The sequence below is a fragment of the Carcharodon carcharias genome, chromosome 3 (assembly GCF_017639515.1).
Source record: "Carcharodon carcharias isolate sCarCar2 chromosome 3, sCarCar2.pri, whole genome shotgun sequence".
Taxonomy (NCBI): domain Eukaryota; kingdom Metazoa; phylum Chordata; class Chondrichthyes; order Lamniformes; family Lamnidae; genus Carcharodon; species Carcharodon carcharias.
In genome coordinates this window covers 93,940,624-93,968,431 of record NC_054469.1, presented here as the reverse complement: position 1 = coordinate 93,968,431, position 27,808 = coordinate 93,940,624, and the positions used below count along the sequence as shown (strand labels likewise).

The 27,808-nt window shown below is 44.1% G+C and overlaps 1 protein-coding gene across 7 annotated transcripts in view; it reads left to right on the top strand.

The window, feature by feature from the left end:
* Window positions 1–27,808, top strand: part of LOC121276097 (tensin-3-like) — a 488,964-nt gene that overhangs the window by 185,192 nt on the left and 275,964 nt on the right. For all 7 annotated transcript variants that reach the window (XM_041184035.1, XM_041184034.1, XM_041184037.1 and 4 more), the window contains 2 exons: window positions 16,591–16,705; window positions 19,022–19,059. In XM_041184035.1, the coding sequence (XP_041039969.1) occupies window positions 16,591–16,705; window positions 19,022–19,059 (153 nt within the window). The remainder of the gene's footprint in view (window positions 1–16,590; window positions 16,706–19,021; window positions 19,060–27,808) is intronic.

Here is a 27,808-nt window from a genome sequence, read left to right as displayed (position 1 = left end):
TTACTGTCCTTGTTTAACAGTGCCCTGTTTAATGCTTTGATGTTGGTAAATTAATGGGGCTTGTAATCTCTTTGAGTGTCGTGAGATTCATTTTGATGTGGGGCAGAATTTTTTGCTGAGCAGGTGGGCGTGTGCCTGACCCGCTCGAGTGTAAAGTAGCCCGTGATGACGTCGGGCGAGCATCCTAACGGCATCGTGCACTTGCATGATATTTTGGTCGGCAAGCGTGCGCAGGTGTTGGAGCCGCATCTGCTATCATTTACGAGCCATTAAAAAGCCAATTAGGCTAGGTTTTATGTTGCCCGAGTGATTTCGAGCTCGTCATTGTGAATAGTGAGGAGTTTAGGAGATAGTTAGCAGCTGGTTGCTTATTGGTACTTGGCAGCTTCACCTCTGTTTGGTGCTTCATTGTTAGCATTTCCAGGTTTCATTTCAGGACTTATTGGTGTCTCCAAGGCCCCCAGAGAATTTTGACCATGTGGACCTTTCCAGGTATCAAACAGCCTTCTGTTACCCTGGCAAAGGGGATTGTGGTCTCCGCTGGTGGCACCTCCCCTGAGGAGGAAGAGAGGGGCAGAAGGGAGAGGAGGCCAGGTGCCCAATGCAGCTTCCAGGGGAAGGACCTGTGAGAGCAGAGGTGCAGGCACAAGGGGCACAGGGCCAGCAGGTAGTCCAAGGCAGAAGGGGCTGCAGAAGACGCCACTATCTTGCTGCCAGGGCTTACAGGCGGCGATGCAGCTACCTCAATGTGTCTGAGATGCAATGCCAAAGGAGGCTCCGCCTGTCAGGGGAGACAGTGACCTCCATTTGTCAGATGATTGGGCCTGAGGTCAGCTCTGACGTTGTCGGTGGACACCCCATGCCAGTGGTTCTGAAGATCATGGTAGCCCTCAACTTCTACGCCTCTGGTTCTTTCCAGGGGTCAGTGGGGGATCTGTGTGGAGTCTCCTGATCAGCTGTCCACAGTTGCGTCAAGCTGGTGACAGAAACTCTGTTCAGATGGGGACTTCCATTTATTCTTTACCGTATGGATGAGCCCAGCCTGGCTGAGCGAGCCAGAGGCTTTGCAGCGATTGCTGGATTTCCCCATGTCCAGGGTGCCATTGACTGCAAAAATGTGGCCATCAAGGCACCAGCGGGTCAGCCGGGTGCCTTCATCAACAGGAAGGGATTCGACTCGATGAACATGCAGATAGTGTGTGACCATAGATGAGTATTCTGTAAGTCTGTGCCAAGGTACCCAAATTGCTCCCATGATGCTTACATCCTGAGACACTCCCAGGTGCTGGGACTCTTCAGTCTGACTGAATGGATTGCTGCTGGATGACAAGGTCCATCCGTTGAAAAGGTAGCTTATGACACCTCTCCGCCACCCAAGAACAGAGGCAGAGCAGTGGTTTAACAGGAATCATGCCTCCACAAGAGCGGTGGTAGAGAGGGCCATAGGACTTCTGAAGACTCACTTCTGATGCTTGGACTGTTCAGGGGGTGCACTGCAATAACCCCCAGAGTGGGTGTCACTGATATAAAAACAAAAAACTGCGGATGCTGGAAATCCAAAACAAAAACAGAATTACCTGGAAAAACTCAGCAGGTCTGGCAGCATCGGCGGAGAAGAAAAGAGCTGACGCTTCGAGTCCTCATGACCCTTCAACAGAACTGTTGAAGGGTCATGAGGACTCAAAGCATCGGCTCTTTTCTTCTCCGCCGATGCTGCCGGACCTGCTGAGTTTTTCCCGGTAATTCTGTTTTTGTTTTGGGTGTCACTGATAGTGGTTACATGCTGCGCTCTCCACAATCTGGCACTGGCAAAGGGGGACCCACTGGAGGAAGAGAATCTTGATGCAGCTGCACAGGCCACAGATGATGAATCCAGTAGTGAGTCAGAAGAGGAGCACAGTAAGGGGAATGTTATGGGTGTGGAGGCAGACCTCAGTAGCCTCCAGGGAGGCAGGGACACTAGGGGTGCCTTGATCCAACGGTCCTTCAGCTAGGTTACTAAGGATCTGCTTCCACCTCATGCTAGGGCTGCCGCCTCCACCCCAGATGTCTGGAATGACCCTTTCATTTGCAGCCAAAGTCCATTCAGTGCCTGTGCAATAAAGTATCAAGCCATTCATGTCCAGCATTACATACAGGTATACCCTACACCAGTAAGAAAAGGTGAAGCATACTCAGGTCATCAGAACAAAAGCAAATTTAATGTTATTGTCACATTGAATGCATAATGACATTACCATTACTGGTGTTGATGTCCACACCAGCAGATATGTAAACCAAACGTCAAAGAACAGAAAATCACCCATGAACTGTGCCTCTTATCCTCCTGGTGCCTTTAACTTATGTTTCCGCCATCCACCCCCCCTCACTGTCACTTGCATTGGAGACAGTCTGCTGATCCTGCTGCCTTGTTGGCCTCGATGACCTTGGCAGTTGTCCTCTGGCCAATGGAGCCTATGTTGGCCCCGCCTGGGAGGGAGTGGCCATTGCCATAGCTGGCATCTCTCCAGTCATCATAGCCTAATCAGATGCCATAGTCACTGGCAGAGAGGCAGAGGATCTGCTTCCGTCTTCCAGAACGCCCTGAGAGGAGCCCGCAGAGAGAACAAGCAGCTCATGCGCCAACGTGAGGTCATTCTGGACCTCCCTGCTCACTATTGATGGACGGGCATCGAGCTGAGATACTGGGTGCCTTATCCATCTCCCACACCAGCACTCACCACCTGAGGCAATTGCCTGTATGAGGCTTGCAGGTCCGAGTACAACGACAGGAATCCCTGATTCTGTTGCTGGAGCTGCCCCTCTCTCAATGGAGGAAGCAGTTTGCTCGGCCATGAGGGTCAACACAGTTCTCATGCTCCACATAGACTCCTCCAGAACGGACACCATGTCATGTCATGGATCTCCGCCAGATCCTCCTGCACATCCCACTGGACAGTGAGCATCTGCCGCCTAATGGATGACTCCAGAGGCTCATCACCTGCCTTTGATTCAGCATCATCCTGGTCTCCAGCAGCCTGCTGGTGCCTTGGGCGCTCTCTGCCTCCACCTGCACCTCAAGGGAGTGTGAAGTGCCCTCACCAATGTGCACCAACATTCTAGCTGCCGACCTAATGCCCACCAAGCTGCTGGTATCTGCACTGGTGCCTGGTTCAGAGAGCGGGTGGGACGCAGATGCAACTGAAGCCTGATTGCCCTTTGGTGTCAGGGGTGGCTCTTCAGGGCCCAGAGAGCGAGTGCATGCTGGTGAACCTAAGGGAGAACCTGTCATCAGTTAAAGTCATCACACTGTCACCATGCATGCCAGGCACCCTGGTGAGACAATGGAGATCTGTGTCATGGTGCCATCACCTTCCAATGATCAATGGGGACTCCAGGTTTGAGGCTCCCATCAGTGAAGGGATTACATTAGAATGGTTGCATAATCCTAAACTCTCACCTCCATGCACTGTACTCTTACCTTCATCTGGCACCCCCGCCTCTCCACACCTGGTTGCACGTGGAGTGTGCTGGCTCTCTAGCTCTAGGGCGTCCCGCTTGAATCTGGTGAGCAGCAGCAAGTTGGGCGGGCCTCTGCCTGTACATGACCTCTCTGATTGGTTATGGCTCGTCTTCTCCTGAAACTCATTGAACCTCTACCGGCACTGCACCCATGTGCACCGCACCATGTCATGGCTGCCAACCTGCACTGCCACCTCCTCTCATGCCCACTTTGCGAGGGGCGGTGGCCTCCCCCCATCTCTGGGGATAAGGGTGTTCCTCCTGGAAGCCACCTCCTCCTGAAGAAATGCAAGGCACTCATCTGAAAAGCAGGGGGCTGAGCGCCAACCCAACCTGACCTCCCACAAGCCGTCTCCGGCCACACTTGACTCGATAACGTTAGTTAAAGAGAGCCAGAAGAGACATTCTTCCGTGACAACCTTCAAGGGGCCACCTGCGCCATTTTAAAACCAGCCACCGGGTCACCATTGGACCTGGTTGCCAACAGGCTCCTGCCCCTCCTGACCAGTGGGCTTTTCACGCTGGGCGGGCCTTAATTGGCCCATTTCCCAGCTGATCCATGGCCCACTGACCGCACCCGCCCATCAACCTGAAAAATCCTGCTCATGATTTCCTGCGTGAACCAATTGGTGGAATTTTGGAGTGGCTCCTCCCTGCTCCCTGAATTACAGCTGCTCCGTTTCACGACCTCTGAGTTGTGGTCACCTCCCATACCTGCCCCCGGCCCACTCTCTCACCGCTTCCCTCTCCTGGACCTGTGCTCCTGTTGAAGATCCAGATCCAGATCTGATCTGAAGCTGGTGCTCCGATGTTGTGGAAATGCGACACCTGATGGAGCAGATGTGCCCAGCTGACACCATGTTACCATTATATGATGATATGTATATATGCATTTAATCATTCACAATGACTTCAGCCATCTGATCATTTTTGTTCTTTTCTAAGTGGGGTGTATTTGTGAAAATTTGTGAATGAAGTGATTTGGTTACATTTGCCAATATTTTATAGTTTTGGCTATTTGATGGAACTAGAGCTAAAAACTTCTTTTTGTTTGAATAAAATTGGCGTTTTGGCCGTGAGAGCGAGAGAGAGAATATGGGCCTGAATTTTACCTTTGGCAGGTGCACCCAAGCGGCGGGCCCGGGAGTGGCCTGGAAACAGACCACCGACTGCGATTGGCACCCGACTGCGATTTCATGCTGGCTGGCCATTTAACAGCCAGCCAGTGTGAAACGCATGCTGAAAAGCTCAGCACTGTCAGGAAGAGGGTGGGCTATGATGTCACTGTGAATGCTGAAGAATGCTACGCGAGAGCTCCCTAAGGCAGACAGTTGCCTCTGGGAGCTGCAGACCTTCAAATGATGAAATAAAGCTTTAAAAAGCTGCAAAAAAAAATGTCCATGCACCACAATCAAGCACCTGAAAATATACCTCATAAAAATGCTGTCCACTTATATTATTTTTCTTTTATTTCATAACGGAGATTTCATCCCGCCCTTGGATGAGGTTTGCTGAAAACCGTAGGCCATCTAACTGATTCACCCATCCGCCAACCATAAGGTTGAACAGGCCATGAAAAATCGGGGACAATAGTGCTGTTAGTGGGCTAAATTGCCCTCTTAATTGTCGATGGCTGCGCTTCCAACTTTTGCGCATGTAACTTTTGTGAAATGTTGCTCATCCGATGTCATCTCGTGAGATTTTATGCACAATTGGGTGGGGCGCGCGCTCACCCACAGGATGTAAAATTCTGCCCTATGTGTGTGCCTTCAGCTGATGTCAGGTTAATTTTAAAAAACTCATTGAATTTTGAGGCCAGCATTATCTTACCTGTGTTTTTTACTCAGGAAAGTTAAATACCAATTGTTTACATTTGACAGAAACGCAAATTATTAGCATCTATGTGTGAAAGAGAGAGAAGCACACAGGCTGTGACCCAGATTTTGGGATCACTAGCGAAATGATCACACTCTCTGCTGACCTCGATGAGAGCTACCCTCAAAGATTTAGCAATCTGTGCTGTGGATTTCCCCTTTCTCGATATCCATTTGAATCTGGTGCCATGTCAAGGGGATCTCCAGGTGTCCAGCAGCAGTGATGTCATCAAGTAGGGTAAGCACTAAAGTATTTTTACAAACAGCATACCAGCAAGTACCAACTATTGAGTCTCTTCATCTTTAATTTAAATTTTACAGAGAGCCAAGTAAGTGATTGGGAAATATACATGGGAATAAGGTACAATCTAAAATATCAAAAAACTTCAAAGAATTATTTTAAAACTATGTGGAATTTATCATCTTGGAGGAAGTTGTTATTCTATAAATAAAAAAAGATAAAGTTTCAGTGTCAGTGAGGGTGTTTATCTGTAATTATGAACTTAGCACACCATTAAAGAACTTAGTTAAACCTCATTCTTGTAACCTTTCCTAAGGTTTGTAAAGCAAGACTAATAGCAGAAAAGTAGAATTCTCACCAGTGTAATCATGTTTAATGATAGTAGTTTGGGTGGACGTTGAACAGCGTGCCCCTTGGAGAACCACTGACAGCAACTTCTGCATTTCCCCATTTAACTGCACATATGCAGACTCCGGAAGTTGCTGTCAGTTTCAGAGGGGTAATGATGGTGAATGCTGACAGTTTCGCCACCATGCCGATTGCAAAACCTGGATCATATGTTTCGCCTGATTCTAATATGATTTATTTTTTGAAAAACAGATCAAATTAAATTTTGGAATCAGCCAAAGCGTTTTAAAGGCAACAGGGCATTAGGATATAAAAGGGGATGGGATGGAGAGAACTGGTTTGGGATGGGGGAGGGGTCTCACCATCTATATTGGGGTAGGTGTTGATAACTAGTGACAGTGAGTTAAAAGGAAATGTGTGGGAGGATTCAGGAGCTAAGTGAATTATTCAAAGGGAAACAAGTAAGAATGGATGTAATGAGAAATTGAAGGAGTAAGGAATACTATTTTTTACTCTTTCATGGGATGTGGGCGTCACTGACAAGGCCAGCATTTATTGCCCATCCCTAATTGCCCTTGAACTGAGCTTGCTAGGTCATTTCTGAGGGCAGTTAAGATTACCCTAGAGTCTAGAGCCACATGGAGGCCAGACCAGGCAAGGATGGCAGATTTCCTTCCCTAAAGGACATTAGTGAACCAGATGGATTTTTACAACAAGCAATGATAGTTTCATGGTCACCATTCCTGAGACTAGCTTTATATTCCAGATTTATTGACTAAAATCAAATTCAAGCTGCCATGGTGAGAGCATTAGGCTGGGTCTTGGGATTACTAGTCCAGTAACATTACCATTATGCTACTGTCTCCCCTGTTAATACAGTGAGAGCGAAGGGCTATAGGGAAGTATGCGTTATTAGGGAAGGGGATGGGAGGAGAGCAACTGAGGTCCACAGTTTTCCCACATGCACCCTCTAGCCCAAATGCGACCTGCAGTTATTTATTACTTCACACTATGCCATGCCACCTTTTCTCCCTGGCATGAAAGGGAAGAAAGGTAAAAGACGGAAAGAAAGCTAAAGATTTACTGACAGACAGACAGGTGGATAGCAAGAAAACAGTAATATGGGAACATTGAAACATATAAGAGAGAGATCATATTCTCCCTTTAAAATAGGGCCTGCACCCCATATGCCAGCATTTGTTTGTGTTGGACAGGGTAAGGGTGGCAAGTAGTGACCTGACAGGAGAAGGAAGTCGAGGACAGGGTGATGAGTGGTGAGAGGCCTCACCACCCAATTTCACCCCCTTTTCTTTAGCTGTGCCACCTTATTGCAGGTGGGATGCCCAAAAAAAATCCATCCTTGAGTGCCAGCTGGCAATTCATCCATTGGCAGTATTATAGTTTATTATTTGTTCATGGGATGTGGATGTTGCTAGCAAGGTTACCAACCCTACTTTGATGGGCATCTAATCAAAGATGATTTTCAGAGTTATCAATGGATGGTGAACAATAGTGGAAACGTAGCCTGTTTGTTTATTCCAGTCTAGTCCAGGAGCTCTGACGTTATTTGTAACCCCCAATTATTGTCCTGGCTGAGATCTGCTTACTGGGAAAAGCTTACAGGTTGACCTGGGAATCTTGAATCTGTATTTCACAGTTTGTTCCACACCATGCAATGCCTTTATGCACTGAACTAATATGGTATCCTTTGCATGACAGTTTTTCCATCTGTCAGTTGGGGCTTAGGGTGAAGGGTGTGGACTACCTGAGCTTCCATCAGTTTCATGGTGAGGTATATACAACTGGCTCAGTTTAGGGGAGCATTGTTGATGCCTTCTCCTCGGTGTTGTGGCACAGATCGACAGCTGAATTAATTGTGACGTGTGGGTAGGCAATCCCATTCCACCACTTTGTATGGAATCTGACTGTGGTGCTTCAGTGTATTGCACCACAGTGCTGCCATTGTAGCTTTAGCTTTTAACCAACCAAAACTTGACAAGTCATTCTCATCTATTGGGTCCAGGAAGGTATGAAGATTAGTTGTTTTTATTTGATTAGTGTTGTGGTTTGCTGCAGGAGCTCATAGAAAATATTTTGCACTCAGATATTTTTCATTGTTTATCAGTGCTTGTTTCAACTTCAGTGATGTGTGTGGTAAGAATTCTAGCGGGAACATAAAATACAAGAATCTCCTACCCTAATTGTACGTCATGGAAATGACAGTAACCAATTATTTGTCACAAATGAGTTTTTTTAAAGTATAAATATTTTGTTTGAAGAGTTTTTGAACAACAGCCTGAAAACCAGCTGGGCCAGTCACAGCTAAATGAAAATAAAATTACTGAAAGCTTAATTACTGTAAATTTTACTTTGACAGGAGCAGGTTCACTAATACCTTCCTGTCATAAAGGACCCTTTCAGCCTTCACTTGATTGAACTTTCTTTGCAGTTCACATATGTGAAGGTCATGGTAGGGCATCTCCTTAACAAAAACTAAAAGGAGAGTCTGTACTGTAGGAATCATTATAAAGCCGCTTTTTATGGCCTCTTTTCTTAGATTACTACATTGGCTATTTCAGTGAATATACAGCAAGAAGAATAGAAATAACTTTTTTGAGGCTAAAACAGACCAGGAGATCCTAACATACTTTTACATATTGTAATATATCAACACTGGACTATGTGGAAAATGGGCTCAGTGGGTTTGCAGCCTTTGTTGGTAAGTCAACGAAACAAAAGCAGCTAAGAGCAACATCCACATGTCTGAGCAGTGAGATTTGAAGCTGAGAAGCCAAAGCTGCTTTCCAACAGATTTTGCTGTAATTATAAGTTGCCGAACTGCAGACATGATGTATGAATACTATGCATTGTGCACTTATTGTTGGGACTGTTGCAGTATGGTTTAGAAAGAGGGTATTATTAAATTGATCATGTGAAAAGAAAATGCAGACACTCAAACAGTTGTTGTGGAAACTTTTCACAAAACTTTTATGTTGCATAGCATTTTAAAAAGCAATACAGCATTGGTGCGACATTAGGTTCCTGTTGCTTTGTATGAGATTGAAGTGAAAAATTTAACCAAATGTGGATTTTATTTAAAAACAAAGTGCTGAAAATACTCAGCACGTCTTGCAGCATCTATGGAGAGAGAAACAGAGTTCACGTTTCCAGTTAAATGTTATCCTTTGTCAGATTAGTTCCAGCACTTTCTGTTTTTATTTCAGATTTCCAGTTTCTGCAGTGCTTTTATTTTTCTAGTGGATTTAGCTTATTTGGAAGGCATCTCAATTTTCAGTGTAGCTTTCCCGAGGTTCTGGGAGAAATGATACTCTGCCTCATCTCAACAAACCCCAGCAACTGTTTCCATTGTATTCAGCATTTTCTTGTTTGAATGCTTGTACTTAATGCATATATTGGCCACACGACATGTAGGTGAAAGGTTTAACATGGAACTATTCCTTATAATCTAATTGCTTTACCTCCCTACTTGTCTCTTTCCAAATACTGGGCCTGAAATTAGGCTGTGGAATACAAATATTTATTATGTTTCATTGAATTTCCTTTTACTATTTTATTGGTGGCTTCAACCCATTTATTTTAAAGGCTGTAATAATGGACAGAGGAATTGCTGTTAGCATCGCCTAAGCTAATGGCTTTATTTTAAGCGGAGAACATTTGTACTCGGTTCTACTGATTTTGATGTTCCAACTTGAGCTAAGGAAGACTTGGAGCAGCTTTATTCTTCAAACACTTGGACTATTTTTGTTTGCTGTATTAAAAAGCATTTCCACTTCAAACAATAATATGAGCCACATCTCTGCGTTGGTTGAAAGAATCCTATATTGATTGACTCTTATCCATGAAGGCAATGTACTGTTGTAGGATCAAAGAAAATAACGTAGCTGTATGCATGAACTGCAGATATAGTTTGTAAACATATTTTCAGCTTAAAAACCACAAATACAACTCATATTATTTAAATCTTAAAAACAAGCACTTGTGCTTGAGGGGGTTGTTTTACAGATATACAGTGCCCAAAGTTCCCCCTTTGAATAGAGAGACTGCATAAATTCATGTTAAACCTCCCTAAAAGCGCAAGTGATTTTGGCTTTGAATCTTGTCTCTTGATCCGTGCTGTCACTGATCTATACTCTGTTTTATGTAACAAAATCCCGTGGATTTTGAAAACTCAATGGTTATGGAATTCCTGCCATTCTGCCTGAGAATACATGGGAATATGTGAATTGGGGCAATGTGATGATGAACAGAGTAAGCTTTTTGTAAAAGCAGCCGTGTTAAATTACTCTGCAAAGAGCTGGAATGTGGATAACAAAGAACAGACTTGGCTTTGTCACTTAACTTTGCAACAGAAGTGATGGGGAGTACTGTAAATATAATCGTTTCACATCCATAGATTCACATAGAACACAAAAGAACAATTCGATTTTCTTTCGCATGAATTAACTCCAAAGACTTGGACCTGGGGAATTTTAAGTGATAACTTTTTAGGAACCTTGTTTGTATCTTGGCAAAATTTTAAAGGGGGCATTAACTTTACTCTTTGCTAACTGGTCTCAAGAACAAACATATATTAGTGATATTTGCATGTAAGATTTTTTGTTCACAATTTGTACGTTTTCACCAATGTACTTATTTGAAAAATCCTCTTGTTTAGCTAAGTACCAGCCTGTAGATTTTTGTTAATTAAGTTTCCAAGGTTTTGTTTTATAGGGCTCATTCAGTGAATTTGGAGCTGAACTTTAATGTGATCTTTGTATTTCCTTTCACTTTTGTAGCACACTGTCACCATAGGAGAAAAAAATACTGTAGTATAGCCTGAATCAATTGGGTGTGGGGTCGGAATATTTCACCCCAGTTTTTCTCCAGATCATATCTCCATCAAAGATGGTGCCCGACAAATTAACCTAAGGGTTGTCCTTCAAGTGTGTGTGTGGGCATTGAGTATTCTCACAGGTTAATTGATCATCACTCCTCTGCTTGATGTTGTTCCCCTTTTGTGATCTCCATCCATTTTTTCAGCAAGGGTCGATGGTTGCAATCAGGAAGGAAAAACACATCACTAATTTCTTCAGTCTAATTCAGAGACACTGGAACAAATTATAGCCACTGGCAACAGCCTTGGCTGAGATCAGCTAACCCATACAGATTGTGAATTAAACCTGGGATTGTTTGTATCTCTGTGGCTCAGTAACATATTTCATTTACCCATTTAGACATCGGGATGAAAAATTCAGGCAAACATAAGTAAGCCAAAATAAATAAAAGTCCAAAATTCTTGGCATTTCTGTCATGTTCAATTATACCCTGATTTTCACTGTAAGTTAGCATATTAATGCCATCTCTTACCTGGGGTTAATTTTGTTAAATACAGAATTGTGGAAAATGAAAATCATAACCGAAGTGGCATCTTAAAGATGCTAAATCCTCATTCTAAAATACACCTCTCCTGTTCTAAACCATGCCATCATGGGAAACTGCAGCATGAGACACTTTCCCACCAGGCAGTCAAAAAAAAATCCAGATGGCCAGCCACTCTTAATAGGAGCTGTAGTTTTCATAATCCTTCAAATCGTGCATTACAGATGTCTACTTTCTAATGACATTGTTGTTTTGTTTCTTGCTGAGAGGCAGAAGAGACTGAGTAGCATTGAATGTTAATAGTGGAGGCAGAGAGATGTATAGAATATCAGGCCAGAAGTGAGATGAGGCAAGCTGCCTCAGTAAAGAATGAGCTTCGGAACATGAAGTATTACATTATAAATAACCAACAGGGAAATTTAAGGGTGCTTGACCATGCTGGTGTTGCCTTTTGGTGTAATTTAATGTTTTTGGCATGCCCTCTGATGCTTTGTGCAGCTAAAAGTGGCCAATAGTCAGGCTGGGAGGGAATTTAGGTTTTATTCCAACACTTGCTCTTATGTTAATGAATAAATAGGAGTTTTCATAAGTGGCCTTTTTGAATATAAGACCATAAGAAATAGGGGCAGAAATTAGGCCATTCGGCCCATCGAGTCTGCTCTGCCATTCAATCATGGCTGATAAGTTTCTCAACCCCATTCTCCCGCCTTCGCCCCGTAACCTTTGATCCCCTTACCAATCAAGGACCTGTCTATCTCGGTCTTAAATACATTCAATAGACCTGGCCTCCACAGCCTTCTGTGGCAATGAATTCCATAGATTTTCCACTCTCTGGCTAAAGAAGTTTCTCCTAATCTCTGTTCTAAAAGGTCTTCCCTTTACTCTGAGGCTGTACCCTCAGGTCCTAGTCTCTCCTACTAATGGAAACATTTTCCTCAAGTCCACTCTATCCAGGCCTTTCAATATTCTGTAAGTTTCAATCAGATCCCCCTCATCCTTCTAAACTCCATTGGGTATAGACCCAGAGTCCGCAAACGTTCCTCATATGTTAAGCCTTACATTCCTGAACCCTCTCCAGGGCCAGCGCATCCTTCCTGAGATACCGGGCCCAAAATTGCTCACAATATTCTAAATGTGGTCTGACCAGAGCCTTATAAAGCCTCAGCAGCACATCCCTGCTTTTACATTCTAGTCCTCTCAAAATAAATGCCAAAATTGCATTTGCCTTCCTAACTACTGACTCAACCTGCAAGTTAACCTTAAGAGAATCCTGGACTAGGACTCCCAAGTCCCTTTGCACTCCAGATTTCTGAATTCTCTCCCCATTTAGAAAATAGTCTATGCCTCTATTCTTCCTACCAAAGTGCATGACCTCACACCTCCCCATGTTGTACTCTGCCTGCCACTTCTTTGCCCATTTTCCTATCCTGTCTAAATCCTTCTGCAGCCTCCCCGCCTCCTCAATACTACCTGTCCCTCCACCTATCTTTGTATCATCTGCAAACTTAGCCAGGATGCCCTCAGTTCCTTCATCTAGATCATTAATGTGTAAAGTGAAAAGTTGTGGTCCCAATACTGACCCCTGCGGAACTCCACTAGTCACCGGCCGCCATCCTGAGAAAGATCCTCTTATCCCCACTCCCTGCCTCCTGCCAGACAGCCAATCTTCTCTCCATGCTAGTACCTTGCCTCTAACACCATGGGCTCTTATCTTACTGAGCAGCCTCCTGTGCGGCACCTTGCCAAAGGTCTTCTGGAAGTCCAACTAGATAACATCCATTGGCTCTCCTTTGTCTAACCTGCTCGTTACCTCCTCAAAGAATTCAAACAGATTTGTCAGGCATGACCTCCTCTTGATGAATCCATGTTGACTTTGCCCTATTTTACCATGCACTTCCAAGTATTCTGAAATCTCATCCTTAATAATGGAGTCCAAAGTCCAACCAACGACTGGGGTCAGGCTAATCAGCCTGTAATTTCCTGTCTTTTGCCTCACTCCCTTCTTAAATGGGGGGGTTACATTAGTGATTTTCCAGTCCTCTGGGACCCTCCCTGACTCCAGTAATTCCTGAAAGATCACCACTAACGCCTCCACTATCTCTTCAACTATCTCCTTCAGAACTCTGGGGTGTAATCTATCTGTTCCAGGTGATTTATCCACCTTCAGACCTTTCAGTTTTCCTAGCATCTTTTCCTTGGTAATGGCCACCATACTCACCTCTGCTCCCCCGACTCGCTTGCACTTAGGGGATGTTACTTTTGTCTTCCACCGTGAAGACTGATGCAAAATACCTACTCAGTTCCTCCGCCATTTCTTTGTTCCCCACTACTACTTCTCCAGCATCATTTTCCAGTGGCCCAATGTCCACTTTTGCTTCTCTCTTACCCTTTATATCTAAAAAAACTCTTGCAACCTTCTTTTATATTACTGGCTAATTTACCCTCATATTTAATCTTCTCCCTCCTTATTTCTTTTTTAATTGTCCTCTGTTGGTCTTTGTAGGCTTCCCAATCCCCTGGCTTCCCACTGCTCTTTGTTGCATTGTATGCTTTCTATTTAGCTTTTATGCTGTCCCTGACTTCTCTTGTCAGCCATGGTTGCCTCGTCCTCCCTTTAGTATGCTTCTTCTTCCTAGGGATGAATTTTTGCTGTGTCTCCCACATTACTCCCAGAAACTCCTGCCATTGTTGTTCCACTGTCTTTCCTGCTAGGCTTATCTCCCAGTCAATTCTGGCCAGCTCCTCCCTCATGCCTCTGTAGTTGCCTTTATTCAACTGTAATACCGTTACATCTGATATCAATACCTCTCAGCCCCGGTTTAACAATAGACTCTGAATTGTGGTAAACGACTTAACTGGTTAATTTATGGGGTGTCTCCTAAATTCTCCTATCACCTCCAAAGACAGAAAATGCAACAGCAAGCTAATGTGTACATTTGAATGATTGAATGGGTATTTAAACCCTAAATAAAAAATGCACATTCCAAAGGACACAATAATATTCATCAATAAAATACTAGAAAAGAACCCCAAAAAAATGACCTGGAAGATATCTGTGGGTGGAAGGATTCAACTTCAGCCATAGAGTTCAGTGCTATTGTTAGAGCCAAAGTCTGCAGAATCTCTCAATTGGTAGACAGTTTAAGAATGTTGGGTAACAAAGCTGCGATAACTCGTGGGCAAAGACACAATATCTAGAGACTATTATCTGGATTTATGAGCAATTTATCTCACATTGTCAGAGTCTCAAACACAGTTTGAAGACAGTTAATTTACCTGGCACAAAGCTACTTTGAATCTTGAATCACCTTGTCCCATTAGACAACCTCCCTAGCATACTTCATTTTAAGCTTTAGCCTTTAGACCCCTCCATGCCTTCTCCATCCTCATGTCTAATGAAAAATGTAAAGGACCTCATGGAGTCTATTCATCTCCATGATTGACAAAAAATCCATTCAGCAATTTTTGACTATTACCTTGACCACTAGGCCAAATGTTTTCCCCATATTCTAGCCCTGAACTTGCCAATCTGTACCTTATCACTTCTCTGTGCTCTCTCCAAGCTTTGACCCCATTACTGTTCAACTTGCCTTGCTAGCACCAATTTTAGCTGATTTTTTTTTTTATCCATTCATGGGATGTGAACTTCGCTGGCTGGGCCAGCATTTATTACCCATCCTTAGATCCCCTTGAGAATGTGGTGGTGAGCTGCCTTCTTGAACCGTTGATATAACAATATTGTTATTGTTCGCTCTCCTTGGGCACTGTCCCCTTCTGTATAAAAACTGTTGTTTACACCATATTCTTTAAAAAGCTCATTGTTGGCCCTTGCTAACTACAGTCTTCAACCTCCCTTTCCCAGTCAAGATTTTTGAACATGTTTTGCATTTTGAATCCATTCTTAACTTAGCTGCAAGTCCCATTTTAATCCCTCCAGTCAGGTTTTTGCCCCTTTCATAGGATAGAATGGTCCTAATTAAAGTAATGAGTGACATTCTCTAACTGTGATTGTGATACATTATCCCTTTGACCTAACTGTAGGTTTTGATATGGTTAACTGCATCCATCCTCCCCCATTGTCCAGCTCTAGATTGATTGAATCATTTTTGCATGGTTCCACCATTAAACTATCCAGTCATAGCCAGAGCATCTCCAGTAATGTTTTGTTTTTCTTCCCTCACCCCATTACCTGTAGAGTAACCCAAAGCTCTATCCTTAGCCTCCTCTTAAGGGGCAGCATTGTGCACAGATGCGGGTTCAGTTTCCACATGTATACATAATATCCAGGGACACCTCATCATCATCTGTCTTTGATGTCCTTCACTGTCAGACTCATCCAATATGCTGTCTTAGATTAACCACATACTCCATGCATTGGGAAGACTAAGGGCATTGCCTGCGGTTCCCAACACAAATCTCAGTGTCTCCCATGCTCTCTGGCCACTGCCTCAGGCTAAAGCAAACTGTTTGCAGCATCTTATTTCATTGTGAACTGCGCTTTGACCTTAGATCTCAATCACAACTCCTGTCTACTACCATTTCAATAACATGTGACACCTATATTCCATTCTGCACCAAACTGGCTTCTGATTTCATAATGCCTCAAATATGAAATTCTCATTGTTGCATTTCACTATCAACATGGCTTCACACTTATCTATTTCTTGTACCATTCTCCATCCCTAAATCTCCTCCCCCAGCACCTAATGGCTCTTGTGTACCTCTTTCCGCATTGATCACTGAGTTATCTAGGTCTAAATTTCCTCTCAAAACCATCTGCCCCTCCACCTGGCTGGTTCCCTTTTAAATATTCCCTAAAACCAATCTATTTGACCAAACTTTTGCCATCCCTCTTGATTACTCCATCTTTTGCTCGGCATCCATTTTTCCTTGCACTTCTGTAATGTGCTTTGGAAAGTTTTTCTTTGCTAAGGCACTTCCTTAAATGTAAGCTATTACTGAGAGGCAGCTTCTATTTTAAGATATTGTATAAAATAAAGACAGAATTTCTATCTTTCCATTGTCAGGTTAAATACATAAGCTGTTGTTTTCTTTGTTTGCTATTACTGTTATTTGAGGCTTCTAATACAGTTAGTATTGAGACTTATGTCATTCAACTACATTGCCAGTATTTTATTTGTGACTTGAATGTTTTTTTAGAAACATTTGCTGTAAAACTCGATAAAGTCCAATTCCTGCTTTCTCAAATGTGTGCTGAACAAAGTTTTCTCATATTTGATGTTTCAGCCTGAAGAGTTAGTTTCCAGTTCCCATACGTTCAAGAGTAAGGCTTTCAAAAAGCCAAAAACCTGCAGCATCTGCAAACAGCTCATCAGCAGCAGTCAAGGCCTTTCATGCAGAGGTGAGTCCCCAAAATGCATTATTACTTATTTGCAAAATGTTACAATTGTTTATACATTTTAATTTTCGTATGACACAAATCTGCCACCTGTAAATCCGTACCTACCCCACGTAAGTGACAGTGAGGTGAGGAGTGGGACATGGGTTCCAGAGAATTTTTGATGTTAATAAGACCAGTTAAAGGAGGATATTTTAATACAATTTTTAAAAAATAAGGCATAATCAAAGTTATAGAGGAACAAAGATCAGAATTCTGTGCACAAAATGAATAAAACAGAAACAAAACTAATAAATCAGTAACTTTGTAATGACTGTAGTGAGCATAAGTATAAACGAGGAAAAGTCATGGCAATCTTATTTCTCTGCATGTCCTTGGTTTATTTCCTTTTATCTTTGTTCTGCTTAGCTTTTTTTTCTGTCTGATTAGCTGCCTTTCCTTTCAAATCCCATTGTGCTTACAGATTCCTTTCCTCCTTTCCATTTTCTGCTTTTCTATTTGTTTGATGCTGAAACCCTGTAGTTGTACATTGAATGTGACTACCTATGTCGGTCATTCAGACTCAAAGCGTTACCTATATTTCTTTCTCCACAGATGCTGCCAGACCTGCTAGTTTTTCCAGCATTTTCTGTTTGTATTTCAGATTTCCAGCATCCACAGTATTTTGCTTCCATTTTTCTTCCAGTTTGTGTTATGTATTCAACTGTAAGCCATTGTTGTAAATTAAAGGAATGTCAACACACATGAATGCATGTTAGCCCCCCCCCCCCCCACACACACACACACACACACACACACACACACACACACACACACACACACACACACACACACATACACACAACTCTTGCTTTCAAACCTTTGTCTAATTTATTATCGGTACCCAAGATGTACGCTGAATTTGAGTTTGATGAATTACCCTTCAAGTGGAATTTTATCAGATGCCTTTTGGGTGTTGAGGTTTCCTGCAGTTCAGCTGGGATGTCAGTTCTTCAAAAGAGTCAGGAAGATTTGTCAGACTGAATCTTCTCGTTCTGAATCCATGTTGCTGGCTACTTGCTGAGTTTATTATTGTGCGCAGAATCTTGAAGTTTGCATCTAATAATTGATCCCATTATTTTATACAAGATTTTATACAAGCTCAGTGTAGACTCCTACGATTCAGTTGGGATCTGCATCACTTTCTGTCCTGGAGCAACTGTAACACTAATGCTCAATTTTAAATATTAACAGCATTGGAAAAGCTGCTAATTACGTGTCAAGTAAATAACATGACTACAACAGCTTAACAGCCCACTAAAGACTTTTTGTTCCAAAACATTCAGTCACCATTGGACTGTGGACGTGAGTTGAAAGCAAGTTCATCTACAACATGGAAAACCCCATGATTCATCTCCTTTCTACTCTGTTAGCATGATTCATCTAGGCGGCTGTTCAGGCTGTGCTGCCATATCTCCCCCCATGAGTAAACTGTTGTAACCTACCATGAGTTGCAACTTTTAGACGAGCACATGTAAGAGCAGAAATCACAAGTAATCAAAGTGGGGGTGAGATTTGATGAGGCTTTCAAAATTTACTTGCTTTTTTTCTTCTAATTTATAAGCTGCGACATGAGCGAAAGGACAGCTTTATTACCATTTCTGTCTAATTTTTATTTGAGTTAATGGAAAATGTCGTGGTAGATATTGTATGCTCCATTGAATGATGCACAGGACGTTCTTACTGAGAGATTAAAAATTGTAACATAGATCAACTAATTGTGCAGTGACTATCTGTATTTTATTATAAACTTGGTGTTGTCATCAGCAACAAGTGGAACATCTTTACCATTCGTTGTATAACTAATAAGATAAGTTTGAATAGCTGAAAAGATAAAGCTGGCAATAAATCACACAGACTAACACTGGTGGCTCTGCAGTTGCATATGTGTTTTATACAATGACGTTGCAGTGTCTTTGCAGATTATCAACCATACAATAAGACTTCACTTTATATTTTCAAGACACAATAGATTTTAATTGTCACACCTTTACTCCCACCCAGCTTCATTATTAGATTTGAAGCGAGTTATTTGAAAGTGTCTTGATGTATCAATACATGGAATGTAAAAAAAAAAGGAATGCAAGAAATGTATTATATTTAGTTGGATCTCCCACCTACTTAAAAAAAGAAGTGAACTGGGGCACTGGGCGATTGAAAAAGACCTAGAATCAGCCACAAGAACTCTTTTCGAATTGAATTTGGGAATAAAGTTTATTTTAAAGGAAATAGTTTTTACCATCATCAACTGCATTCTAATTTCTTTTAATTTTTTTCCAGTTTGCAAGTATGCGTGTCACAAGAAATGTGAGTCAAAGGTAAGCAAGAACAAAAGTAGATTATTTTATTTATAATTCTTTGCAGAGCAAATAAATTAATCTGTGGGAAATTTGACAAGTTCCTTTCACTTTATGCAGGAAGAAAGGAAAGATCTTTGATTTTATAATGTGCTTTTTGTGATCTTGATATGTCCCAAAGCACTTCACCACAATGACATACTTTTGTAGTGTATTTACTATTGTCATTTGGGAAACATGTCAACTAATTTGTGCATAGAAAAGTCCCACAAATAGCAAGAGATCAAGTACCAGATAATTTGTTTTACTTAAGATGATTGAGGAATAAATATTGGCCAGGACACCAGGGAAAACTGCGTCAAAATAATGACGTGGGATCATTTCCATCCATTTGAAAGTGAAAACGGGCCCTCGGTTTAACATCTCTCTCCTTCAGTGCTGCTCTGAAGTGGCAGTCTGATCACATATTCAGATCTCTGGAGTGAAATGTGAACCCACAACCTTCTAACTCGAGGTGAGAATGCTGCTCCATGGCTCTCAGCACTGACATGCAGTGCAGTACTTTTAATGATTTGAGTGAGATAGGCACAAGAGCTCTAGACTAGTTGGTGTTATGGAAAGGTAGTTCTCACAGTAAGCAGTTTTTTGACAAGAAATGGATTAATCAAAACATCATTTGTTTGACTGAGAATCTGAACGCTTGGGCAAGTAAAAGTGACTTGTCCACCAATTTACTTCACCTTGTAGAAATTTGCTAATTTGCATTGCCAAGCTGTTGATCTCTGTCGGAAGGCACAGATAGAGTGGGCAAATATCTAACTATGGAATAAAATTTAGGGAAGAGTAATTCTTTTGTCTCTAACATGTGCTTCCTTGCAACTGACTAAGAGCAACAGTGGTGGAGACCTTGGAACAGGTCATAGGGCTACTCCCCCTCCACATTTACAGCGAATAGTGCTTGAGACATCACGGAATGGGGAGTAAATGATGCATGTGGTATTATCTTTTCCTAAAAAAATATACAATCAAGTACAAAATATATTTATTTGTACTTGATCGATGGCATTGGTTTTAACTTTTGAATATACAGTCTCAGTTTGCATATATGAACTGAAGTTTGACCTTTAAAAAAAATGCTCTACAACAATCAGACATGTGGAATTTGCTTATACTTTGTTAATTACTTTTCCTAAAAGAAATCTACCTGGGGTGCTTTTGAAGGAACAAACATGTGAACTCTCCTGTGACTGTTCAAAAAAAACATTACATACAGAATGTGGAATTTATGTACTGCACTGCCACATTAACTGGTGATTTATTTGTACATACAAATGTCTGATCTGCATAGCAATTGACTAAAGAGAGGCTAATATTATGTACAGTAAATTGCAACAATATAAGTTAAAACCAGGTGAAATAAAATCCAGAGGAACAAGCCTTATGGATAATTATTTTAAAGCCCCTATCTACTCACTCCGCAAACCTGTTCACCATGGCCATCTGTTTCTCAAATGTTTGTTTGTAATAGGCAGAATACAGACTGTACTCAACCACCATGTTCTTGCAAAGCCCAAAACAAAATGTCTACTGTTAAATACGATTCTGCGATTCAGCAGTTCTTGCTGAACAATCCCGAGTGTGCTAATAGCAATACTAACAACTAATTTAAGATAATTGGTTGAGCTTGTAATGTGGCTCTATTACGCTTGATAAAAGCGCCATACATTCATACACAGGGACTTGTTCTCTGCAAACAAAGGAATATGTTAAAGCCTTGCACCTTTTTCAATTTCCTGGGAGCTTGGGAGCCTATAGTTCCCTGTTGCTTTCTCCATGGCAATGCCTTGGCCAATCAGAGTCGACTTGCCAATCAATCAGCACCCTTTTCTCCTTTAGTAGAAATTATTGTATTCATTTGAAATTTGGCATTCTTGTGTTTGTCCTGATGAGTGAAAGACGAAAATCTCCAGCAACATGTTTCCCTTTTTAGCAATATTCAAATACTGTACTACCAAGCGCCAGTTTAACATAGCTTCCTTGGTTTTATTCTCTATGCCCCTATTAATAAAGCCTAGGATGCTCTATGCTTTATTAATCACACTGTCAACCTGTCCTGCCACCTTCAATGATGTATGCACATTTACACCCAGGTCCCTCTACTCCTGCACCCTCTTTAGAGTTGTGCTCTTTATTTTATATTGTCTCTCTGCCTTTTTCTTACCAAAACAAGTTGCCCACCCATTCCACCAAACTATCCATGTTGTTTGGAAGCTCTACACTCTCCTACTCACAGTTCACAATGTTTCCAAGTTTCATATCATCCACAAATTTTGTAATTCTTCCTTCTATATCAAGGTCTAGATCATGAAAATACATCAGGAAGAGAAAGGATCCCAACACTGACCCTGGGGAACTCCACTACAAACCTTCCTCCAGTTTACAAAACATTCATGAACCACTACTCTGTTTCCTGTCACTCAGCCAATTTTGTATCCATGTTGCTCTATCCCTGTTATTCCATGAGCTTTAACTTTGCCCACAAATCTGTTGTATGGCACTTTATCAATTGCCTTCTGGAAGTCCATGTATAGCACATCAGCAGCATTATTCTCATCAGCTGTCTCTTACCTCATCAAAAAATTCCAGCAAGTTAGTTCAATGAAATTTTCTTAAATCCTTGTTGACTTTTAATCCATATTTGACTAAGTGACTGTAAATCTTTCCCCAAATTAAAATTTCTTGAAGCTTGATCCCCAACATTGAAGTTCAACTGACTGGCCTATAGTTTCTGGGTTTACCTTTACACTCTTTTTTTGAACAAGGGTGTAATATTGCAATTCTCCAGTCCTCCAGCAACATCCCTAGTCGAAGCAAGACTAGGAAATTATGGCCAGTGTCTCCACAATTTCCAGTCTCACTTTGCTGACTTCCTTACAGACATCCCATCTGGTCCTGGAGACTTACCAGCTTTAAGCACAGGCAGCCTATCCAATACCACCTCCTTATCAATTTAAAACCCTTCAAGTGTCTGAATTACCTTCCTTTTCACCATGACCTGCGCAGCATCTTGTTCCTTGGTAATGCAGATACAAATATTCATTTAATACCTCAGCTATGCCCCCTGCCTCCATGCATACATCCCCTTTTTGGTCCCTAATCAGCCCATCTCCTTCTTTTTAGCACCCTTTTATTATGTACGTGCCTGTAAAAGACTTTGGGACTCTCTTCTCTATTAGCTGTTAGTCTTTTTTCATTCTCTTTTATTTGCTTTTTCACTTTCACTCTGAACCTTATTTATCCAGCCTGGTTCTTGATTGTATTGCCCACCTGACATTTGTCATAAACCCATTTTTTTTCCTTCATCATAATCTCTATTTCTTTTGTTACCTGGGAATTCTGGATTTGGTAGCCCTGCCTTTCCACTTAAGGGTATACCTTGCCCATGTCCAAACTATCTCTTCTCTAAAGACAGCCTATTGTTCAGATCCTGTTTTGTCTGCCACCCCTTGATTCCAATTGATCTGGGCCAGATTCATTCACATCCTATCAAAGTTGGCTGTCCCGCAGTTAATTATGCTTACTTGGGATTGTTCCTTGTCCTTTTACATAGCCAACCTAAAGCTTATGATACAATCATCATTATCCCCTAAATGTTCCCCTGCTGACACTTGATTCACCTGGCTCATGCCCATGAGGTCTAGCAATGCCTCCTTTCTCATTGGACTGGAAACATACCGCTGTAGAAAATTGTCCTGAACACACTCCAGGAACCCTTGCCCCTCTCTGCCCTTCACACTACTATCCCAGTCTGTGTTTGGATAATTAAACTCCCCCATTATAACTACTCCATAATTCTTGCACCTCTCTGCAATTCCCTTGCAAATTTGTTCCTCTGCACGTTTCCCACTGGTTGGTGGCCTATGGACAACACCGAGCAATGTAATTGCACCTTTTTTGTTCCTTAGTTCTAGCCAAACAGATTCTATTCTTGACCCCTATGGGACATTCCTCTTTCCAGAACTGAAATGTTCTCCTTAATCAATATTGCCACACCTCCCCAATGCCTTCCTTTCCTATCTTTCCAGGAGTACATAACACCCAATCCTGTCCTCCTTTGAGACAGGTTTCTGTTATAGCCACAAGATCAAATTTCCACATGGCAATCTGCACCTGTGGCTCACCAATTTTACTTATCACACTCTGTGCATTCACATACATGCACAGTACACGTGATTTAATCTTTGTCCGGGATTTTCTGAACCCACCGGCATCAGGCGTGTGCGGTGGTGTGAGCGGACAATATGACGTGATTAGTTTCACGACGGCGTGAAACCAGTTCGCTCAGCCTGCCGATGGGAGGCCGCATTCTCTGCCATTGGACCTCATTGCAATACATCAGCATGTTAATAAGTCTGTCTGCCAGAATTGCGAGCCCCCCCCCCCCCCCAACACTGGATCGTCTGTCCACGTCGGTGGGAAAACACACCGGTGTAGAATTCGTCTTGACAACTGTGACCCCCCCCCCCCCCCCCAACGGCCTTGCTCACAACACGGACATCTGAGGAGCAGAAGATGCTGGAGCCCAACAGTAATGGCACACTGGAGGACCGTCCATGGCATGTGGGTGGATTCTCATGGACATGGCTCTGCTGCAAAGGAGCACACGGAAGTTGAAAAGTCACCGTTGATGCTCACAATGGATGATGGCTGAGGGAGTGGGAGAGGAAGGTCTAGGATCGGCAGGGAGAGGAAGAGGTATCGGGGGGGTGGTCATGAGATTGGGAGGGGAGAATGAAGATGTCGGGGGTTGAGGGATGAGGTTGGGAGGGGGGAATGAAGGTGTTTGGGGGGTGAGGTTGGGAGGAGGAATGGTGGTTTTGGTGGTGTGAAGTTGGGAGGGTGGAATAAAGGTGTTGTAGGGTTGAGGTTGGGAGTGGGGGAATGAAGGTTTCGGAGGGGATGGTTGAGGAGGTAGGGAGAATGGGGGAGAAGGGGGTAATGGGGAGAAGACGGCAACTGGGGAAGTAGGTGTAAGTGGTGGGGGGGGTGGAAGGTGTGAGGAAGGGAGTGCAGAGAGGAGAGGGTGTCCAGGGAGAGGAATGGGTGCAGAGAGGGAATGGTGTCCAGGGGGATGAAGGAGTGTGGAGAGGGAGAGAGTAAGGGTAGAGGAAGAAGTAAGAGTGCAGGAAGGCAGTAGGAGTAAGGCTAGAGGAAGAAGTGAGGCTGGAGGAAGGAGTCAGGCGGGGGAAAGAATTAAGGGTGGCAGAAGAGGTAAGGGTAGAGGAAGGAGTCTGGAAGGGGGAGGGACAAAACTGGGGGTAGGAGTTGTGGGGGAGGGATGGTGCGGGAAAAGGGTCTAAGGAATGCGAAGGGAGGAAGGGGTGCGTTGGGGGGGAAGGAGTGCGGAGGGGAGCGTGGTGTGCAGGTGAACGTGCACGGGAGGGGTCAGATTGGTCCGTGTTTGCCTCTTGGGGAGTAAACTGAGGGTGGGTATGGTATGGAGGAAGGGTGAGAATGATCAAGGGCAGAGTGAGGTGGTGGGGTGGGAGTGTGAGGGTTCAATGGTAGCGATAGAAGGGATAGCGAGGGTTTTGGTGGGGACCGAAGAAAGGCACGGCCTTTGGGGGTGGGTAGGAGGAGGCCGGGGAGGTGAATGTAGATGAGGGTGGAATTTTCGGGAAGGACAGGAACGTGCACGTTCAACTGAACATCCCCATTGGAAGAAGGTCGTGACTGGTCAGTAACAGACTGAGGGTGGAAGGTGATGCCAGTGGGGTCAACTGTGATGGGGGAAAGGGAATGGCTAAGTGGGGGAGAGGGAAAGACAGGGGAGATGAGAAAAAAGTGAATCCAGACCATGCTGTCCAAATCGAAAGGGAAACGAGTCATGGTGGGCAAGATCAGGTGCTGCATGGGGGTGTGACCAGTGGGTGGGTGGAGATGCAGGTTAGCTCAGATGGACAACTGAAGCGAACCCCAGCAGGCAGCATTCAAAATGCTTAGGACATGGAGATGAGTGTGAAATGTGAAGGATCCGTGTGTGTGTGAGAGCACTTGCACGAGGCTCCGGAAGACCTTGCCACACACACGTGCTTTTCTCCCCAGAATCACACATTGGCCAGCTGCTCCCTCTGCGGCGACAAAGGATGAGGTTGAGGGGGTCATAGGCAAAGGGGACTCTGAAGGGGGGGGGCAGCTTCTGAGATTTCTGAGCAGATGATCCAGGGGTGTCCAGCTGCTGCTCCTCCTCCCTCCAGGTGCTTGAGGCCCCCAGCCTGACTCCTTGAGGTGAAGGCGCGCTGGAGGGACGTCGAGGTGCACAGTTTCCCCCTTGTGTTGCCAATGCAGAAACTCACCTGTGGCTACCAACATGGAGTGCAGGCATGCACACATCTCTGCATTCTGCTGGATCAGGGTCTCATGGCGTCCGCCATCCTCCCCATGGAGACCTCCATACGCGTAAATGTGGGCACCGCTGCATCAGAGAGCAAGTGGACGCACTCCTCTGCCTTGCTTGCCACTCTGTTGAGGGCTTCCAACAGCACTGCATGATGTTCCCCCACCTTCTGCTGACTCTCCAGGGTGAGTTGGAAGGCCAAATCCAGAGGTTTGTCTCCTGACTCGGACCTCACATATGCCTCTTCCCCAGCAGTTCTCCAAGTGCCGGGGAGCTCAGCTGAACCTGCCTCCTCCAGCTGTGGACATGTGTCCGTGTGGTGACCACCAAATTGTGAACCCGAGCCTGCTCTAAATCTAAGTCCCACCGATGTGTGTGTCTCTGCGCTGGCGGAGGGTGTGGGTAAGTGCTGTGATGGGTCTTCAGGCTGCTTATTTCCACCTCTTCACTGGAGGAGGAGTCCTCTTGGCTGGAGATGAGGACGTGGATGGAGCTGAGGGACTGACTGGTTGAGGGTGATGGTCCCTTGGCAGAGCTCCCTGTGAACCAGTGTAGAGATAATTAGTGCATGGCAGCAGAGTCAAAGGCAGGAGGGAGAGCACTCACATTGGCATTGAGAGAGAGATGATGTAGTGCAGGATCCTCAGGTGGGATTTCATCGCCGACCTCGATGCAGGCAGGGTCCACGTCCTCACCAGTCAGCACGATGGCACGCTCCTCAAAGAGAGTGAGGGGCCTAATGTGGGCCATACCACCCCCGGTCTGGAACCCCTCCCTCCTGATTTAAGCCATCTTCTGCATGGGAACAGATGGAGACAGTGTGAGCAGGATGCTTGGCACTGCATGGAATGTTTGTGTGGTGAGCAGAGCCATGGACAGGAATGAGAATGTGAGCTCCAGAGGATATGAGCCTGATGGAGATGTGAGCGTGTCTGTGAGAGTTAGAGGTGTTGTCCCTTGAGGTGTGAGGTCTCTGTGAATGTGTGAATTGAGAGTGATGAGAAGAGTGAGTTAACCTGGATGAACAGATGAGACCATGTATCCTGTAGTGGCACTGGGTGGCCGTCCTCTTTTGCAGGGCATTGGCGCTAACCACTGCTGCCACCGCTTCCCATGCTGGATTGGTGATGCCACTGCCCGTCCTGTTGCTGGAGTGGGGGAGCGGTGTAGAGGACATTACGGCGGCCTCCACGGCATCTAAATGACATTCCAGTGATGCATCATTAAATCTGGGGTCTGCAGTCTTTTTGCCTTTTGTTGACATCTTCCCTGCAGCAGTCGTGGGCTGGAAGCACTGAAATGTGCGCGCGCTGCTGGACTTTAAATATGGTGCCCGGCATGATGAAGTGGCGAGCTGATGGCATGGCAGGTGAATGAGAGCCCGCCTGCCATGGAAACAGCATGTTTCCCTGGAATGCATAATTAATGCGGCGGGTTTGGAATATACGGTGTGAAAACCTGTCATCGCGGCCGGTGAATAAAACATTGTTTTACCAGCCCGCGACCGCACTTAGTGCAAATCTGGGACGATTCTGCCCATTATTACTTTCTCCCATACACCCAACACACTGAATAACCTAATGTTTTCTCTTGGTTTGTTCCTACCTAATGTGGTCCTACTTCCTTCCCTAGTACTGTTGGACATGTTATGCACCTTTTCCTCTGCTTTTTAACTTTCTCCCTTGTTCCTGAAAATCTGACCATAGGACCTCAATACCTGTCCCCTCTGTCACTAATACCAACATGTGCCACGTCTCCTAGCTCACTCCCTTCCCGCTGCAAAATATTCTGCACTTTCTTCATTGTGTCCTCCCTGGCACCAGGGAGGCAACACACCAGGCAGCCCTCATGATGACAGTTACAGAAATTATGATGGAATCTCCTGTAGTAACTGCATTTCTATGCTTTGCTGTTCTCTCCCCTCCAGTCCCTTATCCGTTGGTCTGTGATGCATTCCTTCAGTGTATCGCAACTTCCAGCTGTGTATCTGATTGAGAGTGGCACACACCCTCAAGACTCCTGTACTTCCTGCCTCTTCCTACTCTTCCTAGTTGCCACCCATCTACTGTCCAGACCTCTCAATGCAAGTGGGGTGACCACCTCCTGGAACATACGATCCAGGAAGCTCTCATCCTCCCTGATGCTCTGCAGTGCCTCCAGATGCCCTTCAAGTTCAAGCAGCTGGAGACAGGTCCTACACATGTGGTTATCCAAGACACGCCAAGTGTCCTGTAGTCCCCACATAGTGCATAGCAGTAAGCAACAGGTTGCAGATGCCCATCCAGCCAAGTGCTTGGAAGTTTGAGTGGCTGCAGGCAAAGTTTCAGATGTGGAAGAAAGTGATTATGTTAATAGATTGGATAAGGAGAGGAA